The following is a 23,288-nucleotide window of genomic DNA, read 5'->3' as shown; positions in this document are numbered from 1 at the left end:
ATATCCATGTACACAGATAAGCAAGCGCATAGCACTCAGCACAGTCCGATCCATGTACACAGAGCAAACAAGCGCATAGCACTCTGCCAAAGGCAGAGCCATGTACACAGAGAAGGCAAGCGCATAGCGCTCAGCACAGTCTGATCCATGTACACAGAGCAAACAAGCGCATAGCACTCTGCCAAAGGCAGAGCCATGTACACAGAGAAGGCAAGCGCATAGCGCTCAGCACAGTCCGATCCATGTACACAGAGCAAACAAGCGCATAGCACTCTGCCACAGGCATATCCATGTACACAGATAAGCAAGCGCATAGCACTCTGACAAAGGCAGAGCCATGTACACAGAGAAGGCAAGCACATAGCGCTCAGCACAGTCCGATCCATGTACACAGAGCAAACAAGCGCATGGCACTCTGCCACAGACAGAGCCATGTACACAGAGAAGGCAAGTTCATAGCGCTCAGCACAGGCATAGCCATGTACATAGGGCAAAGAAGCGCATAGCACTCTGCCACAGGCATATCCATGTACATAGAGCAAACAAGCGCATGGCACTCTGACAAAGGCAGAGCCATGTACACAGAGAAGGCAAGCGCATAGCGCTCCGCACAGGCATAGCCATGTACACAGGGCAAAGAAGCGCATAGCACTCTGCCACAGGCATATCCATGTACACAGATAAGCAAGCGTATAGCACTCTGACAAAGGCAGAGCCATGTACACAGAGAAGGCAAGCGCATAGCGCTCGGCACAGTCCGATCCATGTACACAGAGCAAACAAGCGCATAGCTCTCAGCCACAGGCAGAGCTGTGTATACAGAGAAGCAAGCGCACAGCACTTGGTTACAGGTAGAGCCATATACACAGAGAAGCAAGCGCACAGCACTCGGCCACAGGCAGAGCTGTGTATACAGAGAAGCAAGCGCACAGCACTCGGCCACAGGCAGAGCTGTGTATACAGAGAAGCAAGTGCACAGCACTTGGTTACAGGTAGAGCCATATACACAGAGAAGCAAGCGGACAGCACTCGGCCACAGGCAGAGCTGTGTATACAGTTACAGCACTCGGCCACAGGCAGAGCTGTGTATACAGAGAAGCAAGCGCACAGCACTCGGCCACAGGCAGAGCCGTGTATACAGAGAAGCAAGCGCACAGCACTTGGTTACAGGTAGAGCCATATACACAGAGAAGCAAGCGCACAGCACTTGGCCACAGGCAGAGCTGTGTATACAGAGAAGCAAGCGCACAGCACTTGGTTACAGGTAGAGCCATATACACAGAGAAGCAAGCGCACAGCACTTGGTTACAGGTAGAGCCATATACACAGAGAAGCAAGCGCACAGCACTCGGCCACAGGCAGAGCTGTGTATACAGAGAAGCAAGCGCACAGCACTTGGTTATAGGTAGAGCCATATACACAGAGAAGCAAGCGCACAGCACTCGGCCACAGGCCGATATAGACATGAACTTTCAGAGACACACATACACAGCAGCCGTCACGGTCACACAATGTGGTGTTGGTATTAAGTGCATCTCTATTTTCCCTCAATGTCCTGTATTTTCAAGTGACCCTGATCCATCTTAACATGGCGCCGTTGTAATTTGTGGGTTGATAACATTTGAGACCTCGACATCCTTTTCCTTGACAGGTCTCAAGTTGTTTGGGGCGAAGCAGCTAAGGCAGCTCAACAGAAAGACCAGGCTAAAGTAATAAGACGGCTCAGTGCCCTTTCTTACACTTACACCTGTGCACAAATAATACATGCAAACTGTACCCGTGACACTGAAAATGACACTTGCCTCAAGTATGTAAGGTTGCAACACATTTCTCCATTGAAGAATTCCTGTTTCCTCAGAGGCATTGCTACGCTCCTTTGACTGCATCGTTCTATTTTATTTGGGTATTTATTGAGCGCGGTCCTAGCTTTGGGAAGCAACAGAGTGCCTTACAATACATAGTGGGAAGTACACCACGCTGGAAGTAGAGATGCAAGGGGGCAGGGGAGAGTGGGCAAAGGGCAGTTCGGCCAGTGTCAGGTTGTGTGTAATGGATGGTCCTTGGTGTTGGGGAGGGGCCATTCCTTGAAGAGGGGCGTCTTGAGCTCATTCATGGAATGTAGAAATGAGGGGGGCAAATCTGCTGTTGACGGGGGGTGAGGAGGGATGTTTTGGAGTCTGGGGTGTACACAGTCAGCCTGTCTTCTGGTTCTTTCCTTGTCAAGGTTGCCTGCAGACTTTAGGACGATGGCCCTCTAGATGATGCTGCATGTTGTGAAGGTGATGCAGGCTTGCAATTGCAGTGGGAGCCAGTCCAGTTTGATGAGGGTTGGGCTGATGTGGTCGAATTTTCAGGATACTTCGCAGCCTTGCTTCCGTAGTTAGGACACATCTTGGGGATGCCAGGGTAGTCGCCGGGAGGCCTTCCAGGAGGGCATTGCCACCATTCAGGAGGGAGAGGTCCACGGCATGGACAGCAGATCTGAAGTTGTGTGCTGGGATGAAGGACTTGATTTCCTGCAGGAGGGAATGTTGATGCCATGCCATCAGTCTTTTTTGCTATGTGCTCCTTGCACTACTGTCTGTATAGAACCCAAAGGACTTGACCCAGGAGGCCAGCTGGGGTGTGAAGCCTTCGGCGCTCGTAGCGGAGAGCCGGGTCTGGATGTGGGGGTTTCTGCAGTAGCACTTTGGTCTTGCAGGGGGTTGAGCTTCAGGTAAGCATCCAGGACGGAACCAAAGTGAGGCAGGCCTTCTGCCTGTGGATATCTTCAGGTGGAGCCAGTAGTTGCAGCTGCTGCGGTTTGCGGGGGCTCATTGCAGTTGCCATGTGAAATGCTGGCACTGAAGAAAGAATGATCAGTATCTTCCTAGAGGTCCAATTACATTAGTGCTCTGGTCTTCGGCCTAGGGGGGCCACGTCCTCTCTTGGAGCAGTAGAAATCGTAGGCAGAGAGGCACCTGCATGGTCCATAAGCAGACCTGTCAGTACACCGGGGGATGAGGCTTCACTGTTCTCTCTCTCTCTCTCTCTCTCTCTCTCTCTCTCTCTCTCTCTCTCTCTCTCTCTCTCTCTCTCTCTCTCTCTCTCTCTCTCTCTCTCTCTCTCTCTCTCTCTCTCTCTCTCTCTCTCTCTCTCTCTCTCTCTCTCTCTCTCTCTCTCTCTCTCTCTCTCTCTCTCTCCTCTTCACATTAAGTAGTGGGAAACTCTACAGCGTGCCACAGGTGGGCCACGTTGCTTGTATTCCATCTTCCTATCCCTCAACATAACCTTTTCTTTGTCACAGATTAAGTTTCCTTCTAGGAAATGTGGCTTGAGGAGAGTGCCCTCTATTTGATGCACTTTGTCTACTGGGAGGGTTTGACAGTGCCTTCCCGGGGGGGCGGGGAGGATAGTTCATGGGCAATGTTTGTCTTGGAAGCAAGACAATGCAGCGCAGCACAAGTTCAAATCTTGGCCCTGTGCTACGAGACTGGTCTCTGGTATTAAGCGTTTTTCAGAAGAGCAGCTAATTAATTCCCCAAACCGGTATAGCAGGGATCTCCGTATTGGGTGGATTGGTGTACCCCCAATTCAGTAGAAGCCTCACCTCTCTTGGCACTGCCTGCCTTTCATGAGTTGACTCATTCCACGTGCCAGGAGAAGGGGCCAACACAGGATTTCCCCCTCTTAAAATGTTATACGGTGTTCTCAATGGGGAGGGGCGGAATCTGCCCCTGATCAGCACGTTAACATTTCAGCCAGCCAAGAGGCCAGAATGTTGTGCGCTCTCCAATTGGACCGCCTTGGAACACGCTGGCCGTTCAGGGCGCATAAGTGACTGAATTGCCTCCCACTTCTCCAATGGGGTAGATTGTGTGTTGAGAGATGGCACAGGGCTTGGGAGCCTCTGCCGTGCAGCGTGGATTTGCAGGACTATTGATGTTTTAGTCAGTGACTATATTATGCACCTCCTAGGGTATCGCAGTAAGATAAAGCCCCTGTCAGTGTTCCCTCACTGCTCCATATCATGCACTGTTAGGGAAAATTCTCAAGAATGTGCTTATTTCCCTTACCTTTTGACTCCCCCAGCAACTTTGCTGGATTTCTAGGATTTGATTTTTTTTACCTGGGAAGAGTGTGAGCTGTTTTTCCCCACTCTTCCATGTATTTTGTGTGTGTTTACTTTTGTGTTCTTTGGATATGGAGTTTTTAAACCACTCCATAGGCATCATCTTTTTCTTGTGTGTCACACAGCACGTTCAGTGCAGTGGAAGAGGGGTGTCCTTTAGACTCCCCCCCCACCCCCTCCTCCCCCCCCCCCGCAAGGTTTAAAGACCTTCCCTGGGACTGACTACTGTCTCCCAAAGCATGTAAAGTTAAATTGACTTTACTAGTCTTTTTAAATTTACAGACCCAGCAAACACTATCTTCCTATAGAGTGGTGGAGGGGTTGCCTAGCATCCCCTGAGTCTAAACACTCATGTAACAGTCAAATGTTAGCCTTTTCTACTTGAATTGGCTGGTGGCAGTGGTTTTAAACTACTATGATTTTTCCCGACCGCAAACACCGGTAGCTAAAAATCGGGTCAGCCATGTTTTCCAATATGGCGTCCAAGACCTATCTGTAAAAACAGACTTCGGTCGACTTTTTTCACCGTTTCTTTTAGGAAAGGTCCTTCTTGTGTTTCTCTGCGCGCCAAACCAGGTTTGGTCCCTTAGTTCGTTGGCCTTTGGCTGATGCCCTCCTCTGGCACCCGAGTGTCTGGGGTGGACAGGATGTGAGGGAGGTGCCCGAAACTCCCTGTGCTTAGTCTCCTAGGAGACCTGAATGCACTCTGGCTTGATTGGCCGGCTGGCTGTCCGGCAAGGACAGCCACCCTTCTGTATGAGAGACAGCCAGGCTGGAATGAATGGGGGAAAACTGTTTAAAAGCAGGTCTCTGGGACTTGGAAAGCAGTCGACCACTGGAATGAAAGAACCGAAGACGAGCTGAAGGAAGATGACTGCTGCAACTCCTGGTCCACGGTGAAGCCCTGCTACAGGTCCGAATTGCCTGAAACGCCATCGACGGAGAAGCCCTTCAAGGTTAACTTCTACCCTTGAGTTTGGTGGGAACATCCAACTCGCAAGTCACCTGGACACCGTCCCTATACTGGTCGAATTTTCTTCGGAGTGCTGTTGAAACCGGATAGCCAGTGGGAAGGATACCAGTTTGTGCTCTTTAAGGCACTCGCACCTTAAACCAACGTTTTGCTAAGCTTGTGGCCTCTTCCCTGGGCAGTGCAGGAACCTCCCGACGTCCTCCTTGTCCCCGCAACTGAAGCTCAGGAACAGCGAGAGCTGCAGGAACTGCCAGGAACAACTGCTTCAGCTACAGCTTTTCTTCACTTACAAGGTGCTGTGCAAGTGCGGTCAAGAACGCCGTTTGGCCGCGGTGAAAGTTTGTGAAACTTTCCCAACTTTGAAGGCTTGTCTTTCCCTAAACCAACATCTAACTTTTGTCTGACCAACTACTTCTAAAAATCGTGGCAAAGACTTAACTGTTTACTACCAGAACTGTGCTATCCTATCCAAGATTCCGAACCATTGACTTTGGGCCAGGCCTATTGAATTGAATTGCTGGTTGTAGTGAACTGAAACTATTTGCCCAACCTCTGAAAGTATTTGTGATTTTGATTCTTTTTAACCTTGTCTTTTTACCCCTTTTTAAAGTAACTGAAGTGCCATTTTGCTCCCACTTCAGGGGAGCTGAACTTGTTCAGAAACTGATTGGTTGCGTATTTTAGTATAATAGATTGTGATGTTGAGCTGCTCTTACTAGTGTAATGTTTTCCAACTGACTGTGTAAATAAATGTATATTCTTTTACCAAGAAACCTTGAGTAAGTGTTTGTTTGTTTGAATTGCTGTGATTGCTAGTCCTTTGTGTAACGCCTTGTACTGCTCTCTTTACTCTTGAGATAAGTCGGGCTGCTCCGGTACTGCTACCACTCTATCTGTGTAGTACAGATTTGTACCAAAGATGAAATTGTATTGACACTGGTCGTCTTAATTGTGTGTAGTGTTCCCAAAGGGTACTGCATGCGATTCTGCTTAACATGCACCACCTGGGGTATCGCAGTAAGATGACCCCCTGTGTATCCAGGCTCCTGTCTGCCTCAGTCAGTGTTCCCTCACTACTCCATATCATGCATCACCCGGGGTATCGCAGTAAGATGAACCCCCTGTCTGCTTCAGGCAGTGTTCCCTCACTGCTCCATATCATGCATCACCTGGGGTATCGCTGTAAGATGACTCCCCCCCCCCCCCCCCAACCCCCTGTGTATACTGGCTCCTGTCTGCCTGAGTCGGTGCTCCCTCACTGCTTCATATTATGCACCACCTGGGGTGTCGCAGTAAAATGGCCCCCCCTGATCCCCTGTGTATCCAGGCTTGTGTATGCCTCAATCACTGTTCCCTCACTGCTCCATGACATGCACCACCTGGGGTATCGCAGTAAGATGACCCTCCTGTGTATGCAGGCTCCTGTCTGCCTCAGTCAGTGTTCCCTCGCTGCTCCATATCTTGCACCACCCGGGGTATCGCAGTAAGATGAACCCCCCCTGTCTGCCTCAGTCAGTGTTCCCTCGCTGCTCCATATCTTGCACCACCAGGGGTATCGCAGTAAGATGAAACCCCCCCTGTCTGCCTCAGTCAGTGTTCCCTCACTGCTCCATATCATGCACCACCTGGGGTATTACAGTAAGATGACCCCCCCCCAACCCCCCTGTGTATCCAGGCTCCTGTCTGCCTCAGTCAGTGTCCCCTCACTGCTCCATATCATGCACCACCTGGGGTATTGCAGTAAGATGACCCCCCAACCCCCCTGTGTATCCAGGCTCCTGTCTGCCTCAGTCAGTGTTCCCTCACTGCTCCATATCATGCACCACCTGGGGTATTGCAGTAAGATGACCCCCCAACCCCCCTGTGTATCCAGGCTCCTGTCTGCCTCAGTCAGTGTTCCCTCACTGCTCCATATCATGCACCACCTGGGGTATTGCAGTAAGATGACCCCCCAACCCCCCTGTGTATCCAGGCTCCTGTCTGCCTCAGTCAGTGTTCCCTCACTGCTCCATATCATGCATCACCCGGGGTATCGCAATAAGATGAAACCCCCCCTGTCTGCCTCAGTCAGTGTTCCCTCACTGCTCCATATCATGCACCACCTGGGGTATTGCAGTAAGATGACCCCCCAACCCCCCCTGTGTATCCAGGCTCCTGTCTGCCTCAGTCAGTGTTCCCTCACTGCTCCATATCATGCACCACCTGGGGTATTGCAGTAAGATGACCCCCCCCTCCGTGTATCCAGGCTCCTGTCTGCCTCAGTCAGTGTCCCCTCACTGCTCCATATCATGCACCACCCGGAGTATGGCAGTAAGATGAACCCCCCCTGTCTGCCTCAGTCAGTGTTCCCTCGCTGCTCCATATCATGCACCACCTGGGGTATCGCAGTAAGATGACCATGTATCCAGGCTCCTGCCACACTGTGTTCCCTCACTGCTCCATGTTGATAAATGCTATAAAAACGCCTTTGTTTATGTATAGGCCTTCTTAATTTAGTGAAACACTGTGCTATAAAATATGCAGTGCTTTCTTGTACCTTGAGTCTCTCAGCTGATGACAACAACTCTTTGATAAGCACTTTGCTTGTCCGGTAGGTTACCATAACTCCCAGGATGTCTTGAAAATAGAGGCAGATGTGAACTCTGTCTTGAAAGGTCGTTTTGGTGCAGAAGAAGCTGAAAGCGGTGCTGTCCCTAGTCACGGTAAGGAGCAAACGTTCCTATGTTATGGCAATGAGTGGCTCCCATTGTAGCGGAGAAGATTCCAGTATGTGACCTTGGGAAGGGATGATGTTAATGGACTATATGCCGTATACACTGTGTAACCTGTCGGTGTCCAAGCATTATCTGCACCCACTGGGCTCTGGCTAAACCCACACCAACGTGGGGCGGGTACAGAAATGTTCCTGTTAAAGCTGATGATCGATATTCCTTTGCAGGAGAGAATATAACTGAGTCCATACATTGGAATGTCACATTTCAAAACATGAGATCCTTTCAATCTCTTACATAGAGAGGTGGGTGTAGGTTTGTCAGGAGCCGTAGAGAGGGGAGGAGAGAGTCGGTGAAGTAGATAGACTGGCTGTCCAGTATGTTCGTGTTTCTGGACGTGAGGAGTGAGCAGATTGTGTTCATTGCACAAGCATGAACTAGAGGGCTATGGGTAGTTTGCCCACCCTTACTTTTATCCCACTGCATGGTCCAGAGCAATAGTCGGAATGAGAAGCTACTGAAGGCAGGGAGAGGGAGAGGGGGGGCAAATGGCTCTTGGGGTGTTATGGTAAGGAGTGACACAGGGGTCTCCTCAGCTACTGGTGTATGGGAGACCCCTGGTTGGGGGTGAGAGGGAGTTAATCATTGGGTAGCATGGCAGAGGTCCTAGCAGGATGTTGGAGCGAAATTGAAACCCAGAAAATCTTGTTGAATGGAGTCAGGATAAGGTGGAACTAGAGCCATGTGGGGGAGCTGACTTCACTAAGATATGGGGCCGTTGAGGTGGGATAAGGTGGAGCTAGAGCCATGTGAGGGAGCTGACTTCACTAAGATATGGGGCCGTTGAGGTGGGATAAGGTGGAACTAGAGCCATGTGGGGGAGCTGACTTCACTAAGATATGGGGCCGTTGAGGTGGGATAAGGTGGAGCTAGAGCCATGTGGGGGAGCTGACTTCACTAAGCTATGGGGCCGTTGAGGTGGGATAAGGTGGAGCTAGAGCGATGTGGGGGAGCTGACTTCACTAAGATATAGGGCCGTTGAGGTGGGATAAGGTGGAGCTAGAGCCATGTGAGGGAGCTGACTTCACTAAGATATGGGGCCGTTGAGGTGGGATAAGGTGGAGCTAGAGCCATGTGAGGGAGCTGACTTCACTAAGATATGGTGCCGTTGAGGTGGGATAAGGTGGAACTAGAGCCATGTGGGGGAGCTGACTTCATCAAGATATGGGGCCGTTGAGGTGGGATAAGGTGGAGCTAGAGCCATGTGGGGGAGCTGACTTCACTAAGATATGGGTCCGTTGAGGTGGGATAAGGTGGCGCTAGAGCCAATTGGGGGAGCTGACTTCACTAAGATATGGGTCCGTTGAGGTGGGATAAGGTGGAGCTAGAGCCATGTGAGGGAGCTGACTTCACTAAGATATGGAGCCGTTGAGGTGGGATAAGGTGGAACTAGAGCCATGTGGGGGAGCTGACTTCATCAAGATATGGGGCCGTTGAGGTGGGATAAGGTGGAGCTAGAGCCATGTGGGGGAGCTGACTTCATCAAGATATGGGGCCATGGAATCAGGATAAGGTGGAACTAGAGCCATGTGGGGGAGCTGACTTCACTAAGATATGGGGCCGTTGAGGTGGGATAAGGTGGAGCTAGAGCCATGTGAGGGAGCTGACTTCACTAAGATATGGGGCCGTTGAGGTGGGATAAGGTGGAACTAGAGCCATGTGGGGGAGCTGACTTCACTAAGATATGGGGCCGTTGAGGTGGGATAAGGTGGAGCTAGAGCCATGTGGGGGAGCTGACTTCACTAAGATATGGGGCCGTTGAGGTGGGATAAGGTGGAGCTAGAGCGATGTGGGGGAGCTGACTTCACTAAGATATAGGGCCGTTGAGGTGGGATAAGGTGGAGCTAGAGCCATGTGAGGGAGCTGACTTCACTAAGATATGGTGCCGTTGAGGTGGGATAAGGTGGAACTAGAGCCATGTGGGGGAGCTGACTTCATCAAGATATGGGGCCGTTGAGGTGGGATAAGGTGGAGCTAGAGCCATGTGGGGGAGCTGACTTCATCAAGATATGGGGCCATGGAGTCAGGATAAGGTGGAACTAGAGCCATGTGGGGGAGCTGACTTCACTAAGATATGGGGCCGTTGAGGTGGGATAAGGTGGAACTAGAGCCATGTGGGGGAGCTGACTTCACTAAGATATGGGGCCGTTGAGGTGGGATAAGGTGGAGCTAGAGCCAATTGGGGGAGCTGACTTCACTAAGATATGGGGCCGTTGAGGTGGGATAAGGTGGAGCTAGAGCCATGTGAGGGAGCTGACTTCACTAAGATATGGAGCCGTTGAGGTGGGATAAGGTGGAACTAGAGCCATGTGGGGGAGCTGACTTCATCAAGATATGGGGCCATTGAGGTGGGATAAGGTGGAGCTAGAGCCATGTGGGGGAGCTGACTTCATCAAGATATGGGGCCATGGAGTCAGGATAAGGTGGAACTAGAGCCATGTGGGGGAGCTGACTTCACTAAGATATGGGGCCGTTGAGGTGGGATAAGGTGGAACTAGAGCCATGTGGGGGAGCTGACTTCACTAAGATATGGGGCCGTTGAGGTGGGATAAGGTGGAGCTAGAGCCATGTGGGGGAGCTGACTTCACTAAGATATGGGGCCGTTGAGGTGGGATAAGGTGGAGCTAGAGCCATGTGGGGGAGCTGACTTCACTAAGATATGGGGCCGTTGAGGTGGGATAAGGTGGAACTAGAGCCATGTGAGGGAGCTGACTTCACTAAGATATGGGGCCGTTGAGGTGGGATAAGGTGGAGCTAGAGCCATGTGAGGGAGCTGACTTCACTAAGATATGGGGCCGTTGAGGTGGGATAAGGTGGAGCTAGAGCCATGTGGGGGAGCTGACTTCACTAAGATATGGGGCCGTTGAGGTGGGATAAGGTGGAGCTAGAGCCATGTGGGGGAGCTGACTTCATCAAGATATGGGGCCGTTGAGGTGGGATAAGGTGGAGCTAGAGCCATGTGGGGGAGCTGACTTCACTAAGATATGGGGCCGTTGAGGTGGGATCAGGTGGAACTAGAGCCATGTGGGGGAGCTGACTTCATCAAGATATGGGGCCGTTGAGGTGGGATAAGGTGGAGCTAGAGCCATGTGGGGGAGCTGACTTCACTAAGATATGGGGCCGTTGAGGTGGGATAAGGTGGAGCTAGAGCCATGTGGGGGAGCTGACTTCACTAAGATATGGGGCCGTTGAGGTGGGATAAGGTGGAGCTAGAGCCATGTGAGGGAGCTGACTTCACTAAGATATGGGGCCGTTGAGGTGGGATAAGGTGGAACTAGAGCCATGTGAGGGAGCTGACTTCACTAAGATATGGGGCCGTTGAGGTGGGATAAGGTGGAACTAGAGCCATGTGGGGGAGCTGACTTCATCAAGATATGGGGCCGTTGAGGTGGGATAAGGTGGAGCTAGAGCCATGTGGGGGAGCTGACTTCATCAAGATATGGGGCCATGGAGTCAGGATAAGGTGGAGCTAGAGCCATGTGGGGGAGCTGACTTCACTAAGATATGGGGCCGTTGAGGTGGGATAAGGTGGAACTAGAGCCATGTGGGGGAGCTGACTTCACTAAGATATGGGGCCGTTGAGGTGGGATAAGGTGGAGCTAGAGCCATGTGGGGGAGCTGACTTCACTAAGATATGGGGCCGTTGAGGTGGGATAAGGTGGAACTAGAGCCATGTGGGGGAGCTGACTTCACTAAGATATGGGGCCGTTGAGGTGGGATAAGGTGGAGCTAGAGCCATGTGGGGTAGCTGACTTCACTAAGATATGGGGCCGTTGAGGTGGGATAAGGTGGAACTAGAGCCATGTGAGGGAGCTGACTTCACTAAGATATGGGGCCGTTGAGGTGGGATAAGGTGGAGCTAGAGCCATGTGGGGGAGCTGACTTCACTAAGATATGGGGCCGTTGAGGTGGGATAAGGTGGAGCAAGAGCCATGTGAGGGAGCTGACTTCACTAAGATATGGGGCCGTTGAGGTGGGATAAGGTGGAGCTAGAGCCATGTGGGGGAGCTGACTTCACTAAGATATGGGGCCGTTGAGGTGGGATAAGGTGGAGCTAGAGCCATGTGGGGGAGCTGACTTCACTAAGATATGGGGCCGTTGAGGTGGGATAAGGTGGAGCTAGAGCCATGTGGGGGAGCTGACTTCACTAAGATATGGGGCCGTTGAGGTGGGATAAGGTGGAGCTAGAGCCATGTGGGGGAGCTGACTTCACTAAGATATGGGGCCGTTGAGGTGGGATAAGGTGGAGCTTGAGCCATGTGGGGGAGCTGACTTCACTAAGATATGGGGCCGTTGAGGTGGGATAAGGTGGAGCTAGAGCCATGTGGGGGAGCTGACTTCATCAAGATATGGGGCCGTTGAGGTGGGAAAAGGTGGAGCTAGAGCCATGTGGGGGAGCTGACTTCATCAAGATATGGGGCCGTTGAGGTGGGATAAGGTGGAGCTAGAGCCATGTGGGGGAGCTGACTTCATCAAGATATGGGGCCGTTGAGGTGGGATAAGGTGGAGCTAGAGCCATGTGGGGGAGCTGACTTCATCAAGATATGGGGCCGTTGAGGTGGGATAAGGTGGAGCTAGAGCCATGTGGGGGAGCTGACTTCATCAAGATATGGGGCCGTTGAGGTGGGATAAGGTGGAGCTAGAGCCATGTGGGGGAGCTGACTTCTTCAAGATATGGGGCCGTGTAGTCAGGATAAGGTGGAGCTAGAGCCATGTGGGGGAGCTGACTTCATCAAGATATGGGGCCGTGGAGTCACGATAAGGGGGAAGCTAGAGCCATGTGGGGGAGCTGACCTCACCAAGATATGGGGCCGTTGAGGTGAGATAAGGTGGAGCTAGAGCCATGTGGGGGAGCTGACTTCTTCAAGATATGGGGCCGTGTAGTCGGGTTAAGGGGGAAGCTAGAGCCATGTGGGGGAGCTGACCTCACCAAGATATGGGGCCGTGTAGTCAGGATAAGGGGGAAGCTAGAGCCATGTGGGGGAGCTGACCTCACCAATATATGGGGCCGTTGAGGTGGGATAAGGTGGAGCTAGAGCCATGTGGGGGAGCTGACTTCATCAAGATATGGGGCCGTTGAGGTGGGATAAGGTGGAGCTAGAGCCATGTGGGGGAGATGACTTCATCAAGATATGGGGCCGTGGAGTCACGATAAGGGGGAAGCTAGAGCCATGTGGGGGAGCTGACTTCATCAAGATATGGGGCCGTGTAGTCAGGATAAGGGAGAAGCTAGAGCCATGTGGGGGAGCTGACCTCACCAAGATATGGGGCCGTGTAGTCAGGATAAGGGGGAAGCTAGAGCCATGTGGGGGAGCTGACCTCACCAAGATATGGGGCCGTGGAGTCAGGATAAGGGGGAAGCTAGAGCTATGTGGGGAAGCTGACTTCATCAAGATATGGGGCCGTGGAGTAGGGATGGGCCTTTTAGGAGGAGGCCATAGTCATGACCCAAGCAGTATGAGTAGAGGAGGAGAAATAATGGAGAAGGGGCTGAGAGAGACTGGAACCAGAGAAGGAAGAACGTGTGAGATAGAAAGAAAAGGAGAAAGGATGGAGAGGGGGCCGAGAGAGACTGGGACCAGAGAAGGAGGAAAGTTTGTGAGATAGAAAAGGAGAAAGAATAGAGAAAGGGCCGAGAGAGGCTGGAACCAGAGAAGGAAGAGCAGGTGAGATAGAAAGGAAAGAAGAAAGAGGCCATCTATTGTCACAGAAACCGTACAGCAGAGGAGGAGAGAGGAATAATACAGGTAAAAGCATTCGAGAGAAAGGCAGGTGGGAAGAAATCTTTCATCTGCAGGACTATTTGTTATTTTTACACATGCTTAGTCCTCGACCCTCCATAACTTTCTGCCACCTGTAAAATGAACTTTGTGTTCATCCAGTGCTCCTTCCTTGCTCACTGTTCTTAAGCGCTATATGAGCATGTGTGTTCATTCATGCACCCACTTATTTAGCTCAAATGTTGCACATCTAGGAAGCGGGGAGTGTGGAAACAACACTTTGAATATCGGGTCAGATCCATCCTCCTCAGAACATTGTGTTTATTCCACAGCACGGAGGGCGACCAAACAAAAAAGGAGTCCCGGCTGTAACCGAAGAGAGCCCCTCCCTCAGAATGTATACATGTGTGACTGCGCAGTGTTCTACGCAGATTATGTAGACACCTCTATGATCTTATCAAAGTGAAAGCAGTATAGTTTAGTACATTGTGCCCCATCCTAACCTAGGTACCCAAGTTCATAGATGGATAAATAAGCCTGCCGCTCTGTGGGGGGGGGGGGGTCCTTGCAAGCTGGCAGGAGCGACGATCATCAGTAGACGCATCCTTAGAGTCTGCATTACTGATTGTGCTTGCATGGCAACATCTAAAATGTGCACTAACTAGAACACTAGAGTCTACCAGTCCACAATGGTTCCCACTCGTTTTATCCGAACAGGCCTTGTGCTTTCCTGAAAACCCCTGTCCCTGCCTAGTATTTGCTTTCACACTCTGCTCTCGCCACGCAGTGACAATCACTTTGTTTGTCCAGCAGGATATCCTGAATCTGAGGACTTTTTGAAAACGGAGGCAGGTGTGAATTCAGGCATGCAGGGTCACTGTGCTGCAGAAGGGGCTGAAAGCGGTTCCCGTCCGGATCGAGGTAAGGAGAAAAAAGCCTTACCTTACTTTGCGGCAGTGAGAAGCTCCCCTTATAGCAGAGAAGATGCCAGCAAGTGACATTTGGGAGCGTGTGAAAGAAAACACTGTAAAGTTAATTGTACTTACACAATAAGTGCACTGATTGCTCCAAGTCGGCGGTACTGCTTTATTGACCTGCCAAGGATGAAAGGTTGAATCTACTTTACAGTTGGCCGAAACCGTACAATAGTGGAAAGTGAACAGTTTGCCTTGTTCACATGCTGCAGCGGAGGGGGAGTGGGGGCATTTGGGAGGGTATCCTGTACTCTACTGTACGGTCTGTAGGAAATAGGTTCAACATGTTTAGGAGGGGGATGTTGAGAAGGCAGTGCACATTGCTGGTAATGTTTTTTCATGCGTCGCCATGTTTTTCAATGCAAAACATAGGATGCCATCAAGTTTATAGTTGGAGTTACTTTCTCTTAGGCCGAGTAGGTAGAGAAAGTGACTTGGCCTACAGTACTGGCTGAATTTTTATGTGTTTTCACAGCGTGTGAAAGGAAGAATGGTGGAAAAGGTAGACGAGGAAGGAGACTATTTGATCATCCGAACCGTACTTAAAGATACAGCATATGATATGATCATTTATGACGCGCCTGTACAGAAGTGTTTCTAGGTGCGACAAGACAAGGTGGAAGACCTAGGGAGGACGAAACAAAAAATCTTACTCAGTCATTCAGATCGTGCAAGTGCAGGGTGGGGGAAGAGCAGTTCCAGGGGGAGGGATTAGGGAAGTGCGGTCAGGGCTGCAAATGCTCTAAGTGCAGCCGGGTGGAGCCAGCTAAGTAAGTTAAAAAAAAGGTGGGGGGTTGAGTGGGCCCTGTAGGGTTACAGACATAGCCCCTAAGTGTTCGGATGCCCAGAGGTAGTGCAGGTGCTTACAGGTCATGGAGGAAGCCTGGTGCCTGTTGAGTTTAGAGGTTAGCCAGGTGACCAGCTAGCGTGGCAAACAGTGGTCAGCAAGAGAGAGCGAGAGTGAAAGCGAAAAGTAAGGTTTTGAGCTGCTTACGGAACCTTAGGTGGTCCTGCACAAGTTTGCGAGGGGCAGGGAGCCCCTGCAGAGGAGAGCGATCTACCTCAAACTCTCTAGCTGGAGAATCGTCTCCCCGTCAGAGAGTTAGAGGAAGCTAAGCAAAGGGCTCGAGAAGAAAGATATTTAGGAAGAGAGTTGAATGTAGTGCAGGCCCGACCCCAGACAGCCTTGTGGTTGACTTCACTAAGATATGGGGCCGTTGAGGTGGGATAAGGTGGAACTAGAGCCATGTGGGGGAGCTGACTTCACTAAGATATGGGGCCGTTGAGGTGGGATAAGGTGGAACTAGAGCCATGTGGGGGAGCTGACTTCACTAAGATATGGGGCCGTTGAGGTGGGATAAGGTGGAACTAGAGCCATGTGAGGGAGCTGACTTCACTAAGATATGGGGCCGTTGAGGTGGGATAAGGTGGAGCTAGAGCCATGTGGGGGATCCTTGCAGCCACTGGGAGCCACTGGAGAGATTTCAGGGCTAGAGAGATCTGATCCCTGGGCTTGAGGCCAAGGAAAAGTCTTGCAGTCCTGTTCTGGAGTAGTTGCAGAGGGCGAAGAGTAGAGGAAGGCAGGTTGAGAAAGAGGCTGTTGCAGTAGTCCAGCCTAGAGAAAAGCGGGACCCTGGAGATGTTAAGATTCTGGGGGAAGGAGAGGAAAGGAAGAATACCTCTGAGGAGGTGCAGCTGATGGTGGGACTTCTTAGAGAGGTTCGTGATGTGAGGGGAGAAGGAGAGAGTGGAGTCGAAGATGACCCCAAGGTTTTTTGCCTCACAGGAAGGCACAGGGAGAGGGCCCAAGGAGAGGGCCCAAGGAGAGGGAAAGGGGGCAAAGGGGTCCCAATGAGGAGGATCTCTGTTTTGCTGACATTGAGGCAGAGATCGTTGGAGGCACACCATTCCTGAATCACGGATAGACAGTCTAGAATGAGGAGGAGAGGAGAGGAGAGGAGAGGAGGGGAGAGAGGAGAGCCAAGTGTCATCCTCATAACACTGAAAGTTGGAGGAGAAGGTAGCAATGAGGTGTGCCAAAGGGGCCAGGGAGAGGTTGAAAAACCAGGGAGAGAGGTTGGAGCTTGACCCAGGCTGATGCTGTGAGAAATGAGGGAGGGAAGAGGGATGGTCGCTGTGTAAGAGTGAATGCATGACCCAGGTTGATGCTCTGAGAAAGGAGGGAGGGAAGCGGGAGGGTAGCGGGAGGGTCGCTGTGTAAGAGTGAATGCATGACCCAGGCTGATGCTGTGAGAAATGAGGGAGGGAAGCGGGATGGTCGCTGTGTAAGAGTGAATGCATGACCCAGGTTGATGCTCTGAGAAAGGAGGGAGGGAAGCGGGAGGGTCGCTGTGTATGAGTGAATGCATGACCCAGGTTGATGCTCTGAGAAAGGAGGGAGGGAAGCGGGAGGGTCGCTGTGTAAGAGTGAATGCATGACCCAGGTTGATGCTCTGAGAAAGGAGGGAGGGAAGCGGGAGGGTCGCTGTGTAAGAGTGAATGCATGACCCAGGTTGATGCTCTGAGAAAGGAGGGAGGGAAGCGGGAGGGTCGCTGTGTATGAGTGAATGCATGACCCAGGCTGATACTCTGAGAAAGGAGGGAGGGAAGCGGGAGGGTCGCTGTGTATGAGTGAATGCATGACCCAGGCTGATACTGTGAGAAAGGAGGGAGGGAAGCGGGAGGGTCGCTGTGTATGAGTGAATGCATGACCCAGGTTGATGCTCTGAGAAAGGAGGGAGGGAAGCGGGAGGGTCGCTGTGTAAGAGTGAATGCATGACCCAGGTTGATGCTCTGAGAAAGGAGGGAGGGAAGCGGGAGGGTCGCTGTGTAAGAGTGAATGCATGACCCAGGTTGATGCTCTGAGAAAGGAGGGAGGGAAGCGGGAGGGTCGCTGTGTAAGAGTGAATGCATGACCCAGGTTGATGCTCTGAGAAAGGAGGGAGGGAAGCGGGAGGGTCGCTGTGTAAGAGTGAATGCATGACCCAGGTTGATGCTCTGAGAAAGGAGGGAGGGAAGCGGGAGGGTCGCTGTGTATGAGTGAATGCATGACCCAGGCTGATACTCTGAGAAAGGAGGGAGTGAAGCGGGAGGGTCGCTGTGTAAGAGTGAATGCATACCCGGGCCTTTCCGTTTGCCCAGACTGAATTAAATAAGGGGCTAATATAGAGAAGCAAAGTGCAAAGGCCTTTGACCCAGAAGAAACCTACCAGACTCAAGCTGTCGTCAAATGCCCAGTGGTATAATATTAGAGAGAAAAAGATGGCGAGATATTCTGAAAGGCCAAGTTCTTTCACAATGAAGTGGAGACATCCAGAGATCTCAATTGTGTAGAGTTTTGTCTGCAGAGGAAGCATGTGGACTAGGATGGGAAATGGGAAGGCGTATTCCATCCGTACTTTTCAAATAAAGGCTGGAAATGTCCTGGGGTTTTGGCTTTGTGGAAAATAAGGCATGATCGGCTGCTGGGAGAGCCTGAAGTTCCATGTGTCCCGCCAATGTGATGGCACCAAGCAAGGGAGGCTGTCAAGATGGACAGTCTAAAGGACATGAGGGCAGACTCACAGGTGTATACGTTATTTATCCAAGCACCAGGGTCATGCCCTATTGAAGTGCCGGGGATTGGTTTGGATGAAGATGCCAATCGAAGTGCCTATTGACTACCATATAACGTAGGTGCACATGGTGATACATGACATGTGATTTGCGCTCAGGATTGGTAATAGGGTGGCTGGCACAGTTGTAATAGCAGAACAGGTCGAGCCTGTACCTCGCCCCCATAAAAACATCACCATTTAGAAGATCTTCCTAGCCAGGTTTCCCACGCTCCATCACTGCGGTGAATCTGAGGAACGTTCTCTTTAACATTATGTTTAAAAAAAAAATATATATGTTTTTACCACTTTTGGCTACAATTGGCCGTACTCATTGAAGCTTTTATTGCTTACCTTTGTAGATGCATGACGATTTGTTGAGAAAACATTAAGAGTTAACGCTCCTGATGAAGGGAAACCTCTCCCGAAACGCATAGATCTCATTATTATTGATTGCTTGCTTATTATTTATGTGTATTAATAAAAGACTGACACTTATCAGCACATTCAAATGGATTGTGTCCTGCCACGTATTCCTTATTTTATGATATTTCCAATATCCAGCTTAGCTGCTTCAGAACATTTTTTTCAGCAGTGGGTGCTGCGCGTCGATGCAATGTCCCTCAGAGGCCTCCGTCTCGATGTTGACATCACCGAAGGCTTCAGTTCTGTTTTTCTGCGCCAATGATTCAGATCCTCTGTGAAAAATCTTCAAGAGAATCATCGAAAATGGCTTGGTCATCAGCAACTTCTACTCCGGTCGGGTTTCAACAAATTCTGTAACTACGGGTCAAAGTTGTCTGTGACCAGCCCCCACAGAATATGCTTGTGGTGCCTGGGATCCACTCATCCTTCATCGGAGTCTGAGGACAGCCTGTCCATGACGTCAAAAACCCTGAGAGAGAGCGCAGAGTGAAAATTGCAACAGGTAGGACCCGTAAATCCCCATAGCCTCCGCCGAAACGACAGACTTCGAACGAGTCAAACTGTTTCTCCTCTCTGTTTTAAAAAAAAAAAAAAAAAAAAAAAAAAAGTAAACTATCCCGATCACAAAGTGGTTCCCACCATTCTTCATCGTCAAGAAACGGTGCCCTAGGTTGCCATCTTCGATGTCTTCGTGTTCCTCTTCGGAACGGGTCGTATGTCCAACAAAAACAGCCTCCCCAGCTGAGTGGTAAGAGTTTAGACTCAATATGATGAAAGTATTTGAGAATGCGGCCTTGACCCCTTCCTCCCCCGTGTCGACGCCATCAGCGCCAAAAACCCCATCAAAATTCATCGACGCTTCGGGTTCCTCGATGCTACAAGCGTCAAAGTCTTTGACACAGACACTAAAGCCTCAACATCAGCGGGATCGACAGTTTCGGTACCTTTGTCAACCAATATCATAACACCTTCGGGTATCGTTGAGAAAACCTTCCCCTTTACCTAGGGCTGACTTTTTCAGGTCCCTTTTCTCAATTTATGAGGACTGAAAGCAAGCGTCCCCAAACAGCACGATCCTCCCCGCAATGAGAGACAATGAAGGACTCTCCCAAAATGTGAATAAGGCCAAGACAGAGTGCGGGTGAGCGTAAATGGGAGTTTATCAATCAGAATAGGGCATGCAAAGAACTCTGCAAACTCCGAGAGCGCTCTGTCTGACAATAGCAAAGACAGGCGTATATATTTACGAAAAACGTCATCAAAAGCCTACACACTATAGGGGGCACAAGTTCAAGGGGATTGGGTGGCGACGACTAACTATAGGTGCTGCTGCGATGTGGTTGGCTTTGGCTGGAAGACGTCACTGGTCAGCCTCGTGGGTTGGGCTGGGCCTGGCAGGGTGGCGGAGTTCATCCGGGCGGTGTTGTTGTGCCATCGCGGCCAGTGTCAGAGATGAATGTCTTTTCCTGACTTACTTGCCCTAGGCCATGCACACCGCAGTCATTCAGTCCTTTCAATATTATCTTCTTTAGTAAATCTTTCAATAGGTTATACCACAGGTTAATGCAACACAGGAGGAATGCACCTTGTGAGGGGTCTGGAGGTAATACGTCAGGACATGGTTACCAGTGTCCTGTCGACCTGGGCCATAGGTCGAGGGGCTAAGCTTCAGGGCCTGGGACGGGCGGTACAGGTCTTTCTGCCTTGTTAGAAGTTGTTATGGATGTTCCGCTGTGTGTTGTCAAAGTGTTGGGTGTCCTGATTGCACAGGGCCATAAGTCTGAGATGGTCCGGTGGGTTGCGAGGTTTACGAGGGGGCGCATGTGTTCAGGCAGAGGTTTACTGCTGTGCTGTAAATAATGCAGGTGGCGGGTGGCGGCCTTGGGTGCTACAGAGGGGGTTACAAGTCTTTGAAGCGGCTCCAGTCTGGTTGGGGGAGGTAAAGCAGCGCGGCGCGGTCTCTGCTCTCATGCCTTGGCAGCCTTCGCAGGGTGGGAGGGGGAATGGCCTTGCACGTATTTCACAAAGGTATCTCCCTCGTGTGTTGCCGATTTAGGTAAAAACATCACAAACATTTGAACACTCTATAATACTTATTGTAAGCAATACAAAACATGCATTTTAAGCTTTGCTGGATGTGTCTCGATTTGTAACGCTCACCTGATTCTCGCAGAGGCGCCGGTCTTGACTGGGCGACTACCGTATCTTCAAAGGTGATGTGTAGCACCCGGTTGGCTCTTTGGGCTGGACCTCTGTGCACTGTATGCCTGACGTGTAGAGTAAGATGTCTGCAGATAGAAAATATAGAAAATATGGGGTTAATGAACTGGGGTTATTGGGGTGTCCCTATCTCTTTCCTCTTCTCCTCTCCTGTAGACCCCCAAAGGTTAACGCTCTGACCTTAGGTAAGTGAATGCCGAGCTCTCCATCTGCCTCGGGGCAGGGTGCTGTAACCAGTTTCTTCACTGGATAGGTAGCGCAGGCCTCTTGACTTCAGAGGACTGCTGTCCGTCGTTTACTGCACGAACGGTAAGTTTCGAGTCATTCAAATGTCTTTAAAGTCTTTAGTAATGATGTCTCTTGTTTTGCAGGGTTCCGGCGTTGGCGGATGACGGGCTGAAGTGAGTTGAAGATGGAGCCCGTGTGATGAATAGAAGCGCCTGGAAGCACGTAAGTAAGCGCTTGTTGCCTGCTTCACTATGCGCTCTAACTGTCTTTTTATTTTGCAGGTACGAGTTCGGAGCGGCTGCAGGGTGCCGGAATACCCACTGGATTAGATGTGGAAAGGAGTAATGGCACGTGAGTATTAAAGTTCCCCAATGTCTTTAAACGCACCTTGTTTTGTCTTTCAGATGCCGGATGCAGCGCCGAAGGCCTCCGGAGCGTGCGAAGAGTTGGTAAACTTTTGTCTTTCAGATGCCGGAATGCAGTGTGAAGACCTCCGGAGCGCACGAAGAGTAGGTAAGCCTTTGCCTTTCAGATGCCGGAATGCTAACCTGTTCTTTCTTGTCTTTATAGGTGTTGCTGAAGATTGGATTCAGGATGGTAAGCCTTTTTCCTTAGGCCCAGGACCGGATGCAGAAGACACGATGAGCGTTCTGCTGCGGAATAACGCAAAGCAAGATTCATCCACCGGGTGTGGTTTAAATAGCCTCCTGTAGTGCTTAGGTGTCTCCTTCCACAGCCAGCCTAAGTAAGAAAAGAGTTCCTGGTAAGAAAAGAGTTCCTGCCTTCCAGAAGAGTTCCAGTGTTCTGAATCTAGGGAGTGGCTCCAGCCCCACCCAACAGGAAAAGTAGTTCCAAACAGAAGAGGATCAGAGGCTCAACTGGCAGGCAAGTAAGCAGCATGGTCTGCTGCAGGTAAGTCCACCCAAGCATTATGAGCCCGGCGCTTCCAGCGCTGGGACTGGGCATATTTATGAGCCTGGTGCCACTGGCGCCAGGACTGGGTCCAAAAGGTCCCAATTGGGACTGGTTGGCACTCGGAACCTGGGTTATGGATCTGCTTCCAAGGGAGTTGGGAAAACCCTGACCTTTTGGAAGCAGAGATCATGACACGATTATACCCAGTCTGAGCACCTTATTCATACATTGTTTTAATAAGTACAGTATTTAGTTATAGGCATATATATACTTGCAATAAGTGAGGTAGAATTAGGATTGGTGGAGAACATAGAAAGTACCCCGCCACTATTCGTGACGGTGGTGACACATGTGGGGCCTGGACATGCACACATGACATGCGCCTTCTCGTGCATCCTTCACATGGGCCCTCGGTATGGTTACATTCGTCTTTCTTGTGTCCTCTAGCAGCATTAGTTCAGTTATGGCGCGAGCCCATGGGGTGTAAGTTTCCCAGTGATACACGTAACAAATGGATTCCTGGTGCGTTCCTTTATTATTAGCACCCAACTGAAATGGTGTGGGCTCGCCATTGCTTATATCATGGAAGCGTGCTTTCTTATATTTTATACATTTTACTGGCTTTTGTAATATAAGGCATTTTGTGGAAGAAAGCATACTTTGCGAGTGGTCTTAACATTGATATATAAAGACTATCTGCCACCTGATGTCTATTTTACCGTTCTTTTCATTGCCCAGGCCTGCTGGCCGGGTCATACTGGGAGCGATGATACACTGCGGGAGGTGAACTGTTACAATGTTAGTGTATTACGCTAGCTCATGTCCGTCTTGTTCGTGGGAACGTGCTCGCAGCGGATCTGCCAGGATGCTGCGGCAACAAGGATGACTGAAACCCTCCAAAGGTGGGGGCCGCGCTACAGTGCGCTGAGCTCACACCATCTTTACCAGACAAAAATGTTTCTGGGCCTAGCTAAATTTTAATACATGTGGGCAATTAATACGTGCGGGCAATGTCTCCAGTGGGTGAACCCTTCGCCACCGGGGCCCAGGTGGCATGAGGGGACGCCCAAAAAGAGCCATAGCCCTCACCTGGGGAGAAAACATAGGCGAGGGGGGGGGGTCTCCTGGACCAGTCCTCCCCTACAGGACGCAGGGCTATCAGATGAATCGAGACCTTTTGGCCTCCAATATGTACGCCATCAGTGATTGAGGTGCTAATTTCGGAAGAATCTAGAATAAAAGACCTTCACGCGTGCCTACATGAGGCCAGTGGTTTGGACACCTCACCAGAGGTAGAGTATGGCAGATAAGATCCATCTGATCATGCAGAGGTTATCTATAGGCAGTTGATGTCAAG

General features: G+C 50.7%; 1 protein-coding gene across 3 annotated transcripts in view; it reads left to right on the top strand.

Moving 5' to 3' along the window:
* Window positions 1–23,288, top strand: part of LOC138489520 (zinc finger protein 732-like) — a 298,978-nt gene that overhangs the window by 78,388 nt on the left and 197,302 nt on the right. For 2 of the 3 annotated variants that reach the window (XM_069617266.1, XM_069617264.1), the window contains exons 4-5: window positions 7,679–7,786; window positions 14,386–14,496. In XM_069617266.1, coding sequence (XP_069473367.1) covers window positions 7,679–7,786; window positions 14,386–14,496 — 219 coding nt within the window. The remainder of the gene's footprint in view (window positions 1–7,678; window positions 7,787–14,385; window positions 14,497–23,288) is intronic. The other variant, XM_069617265.1, reaches the window with a different exon arrangement.

The sequence above is a fragment of the Ambystoma mexicanum genome, chromosome 9 (assembly GCF_040938575.1).
Source record: "Ambystoma mexicanum isolate Mex_15411 chromosome 9, UKY_AmexF1_1, whole genome shotgun sequence".
Taxonomy (NCBI): Eukaryota; Metazoa; Chordata; class Amphibia; order Caudata; family Ambystomatidae; genus Ambystoma; species Ambystoma mexicanum.
This window is presented reverse-complemented; position numbering and strand designations above follow the sequence as displayed.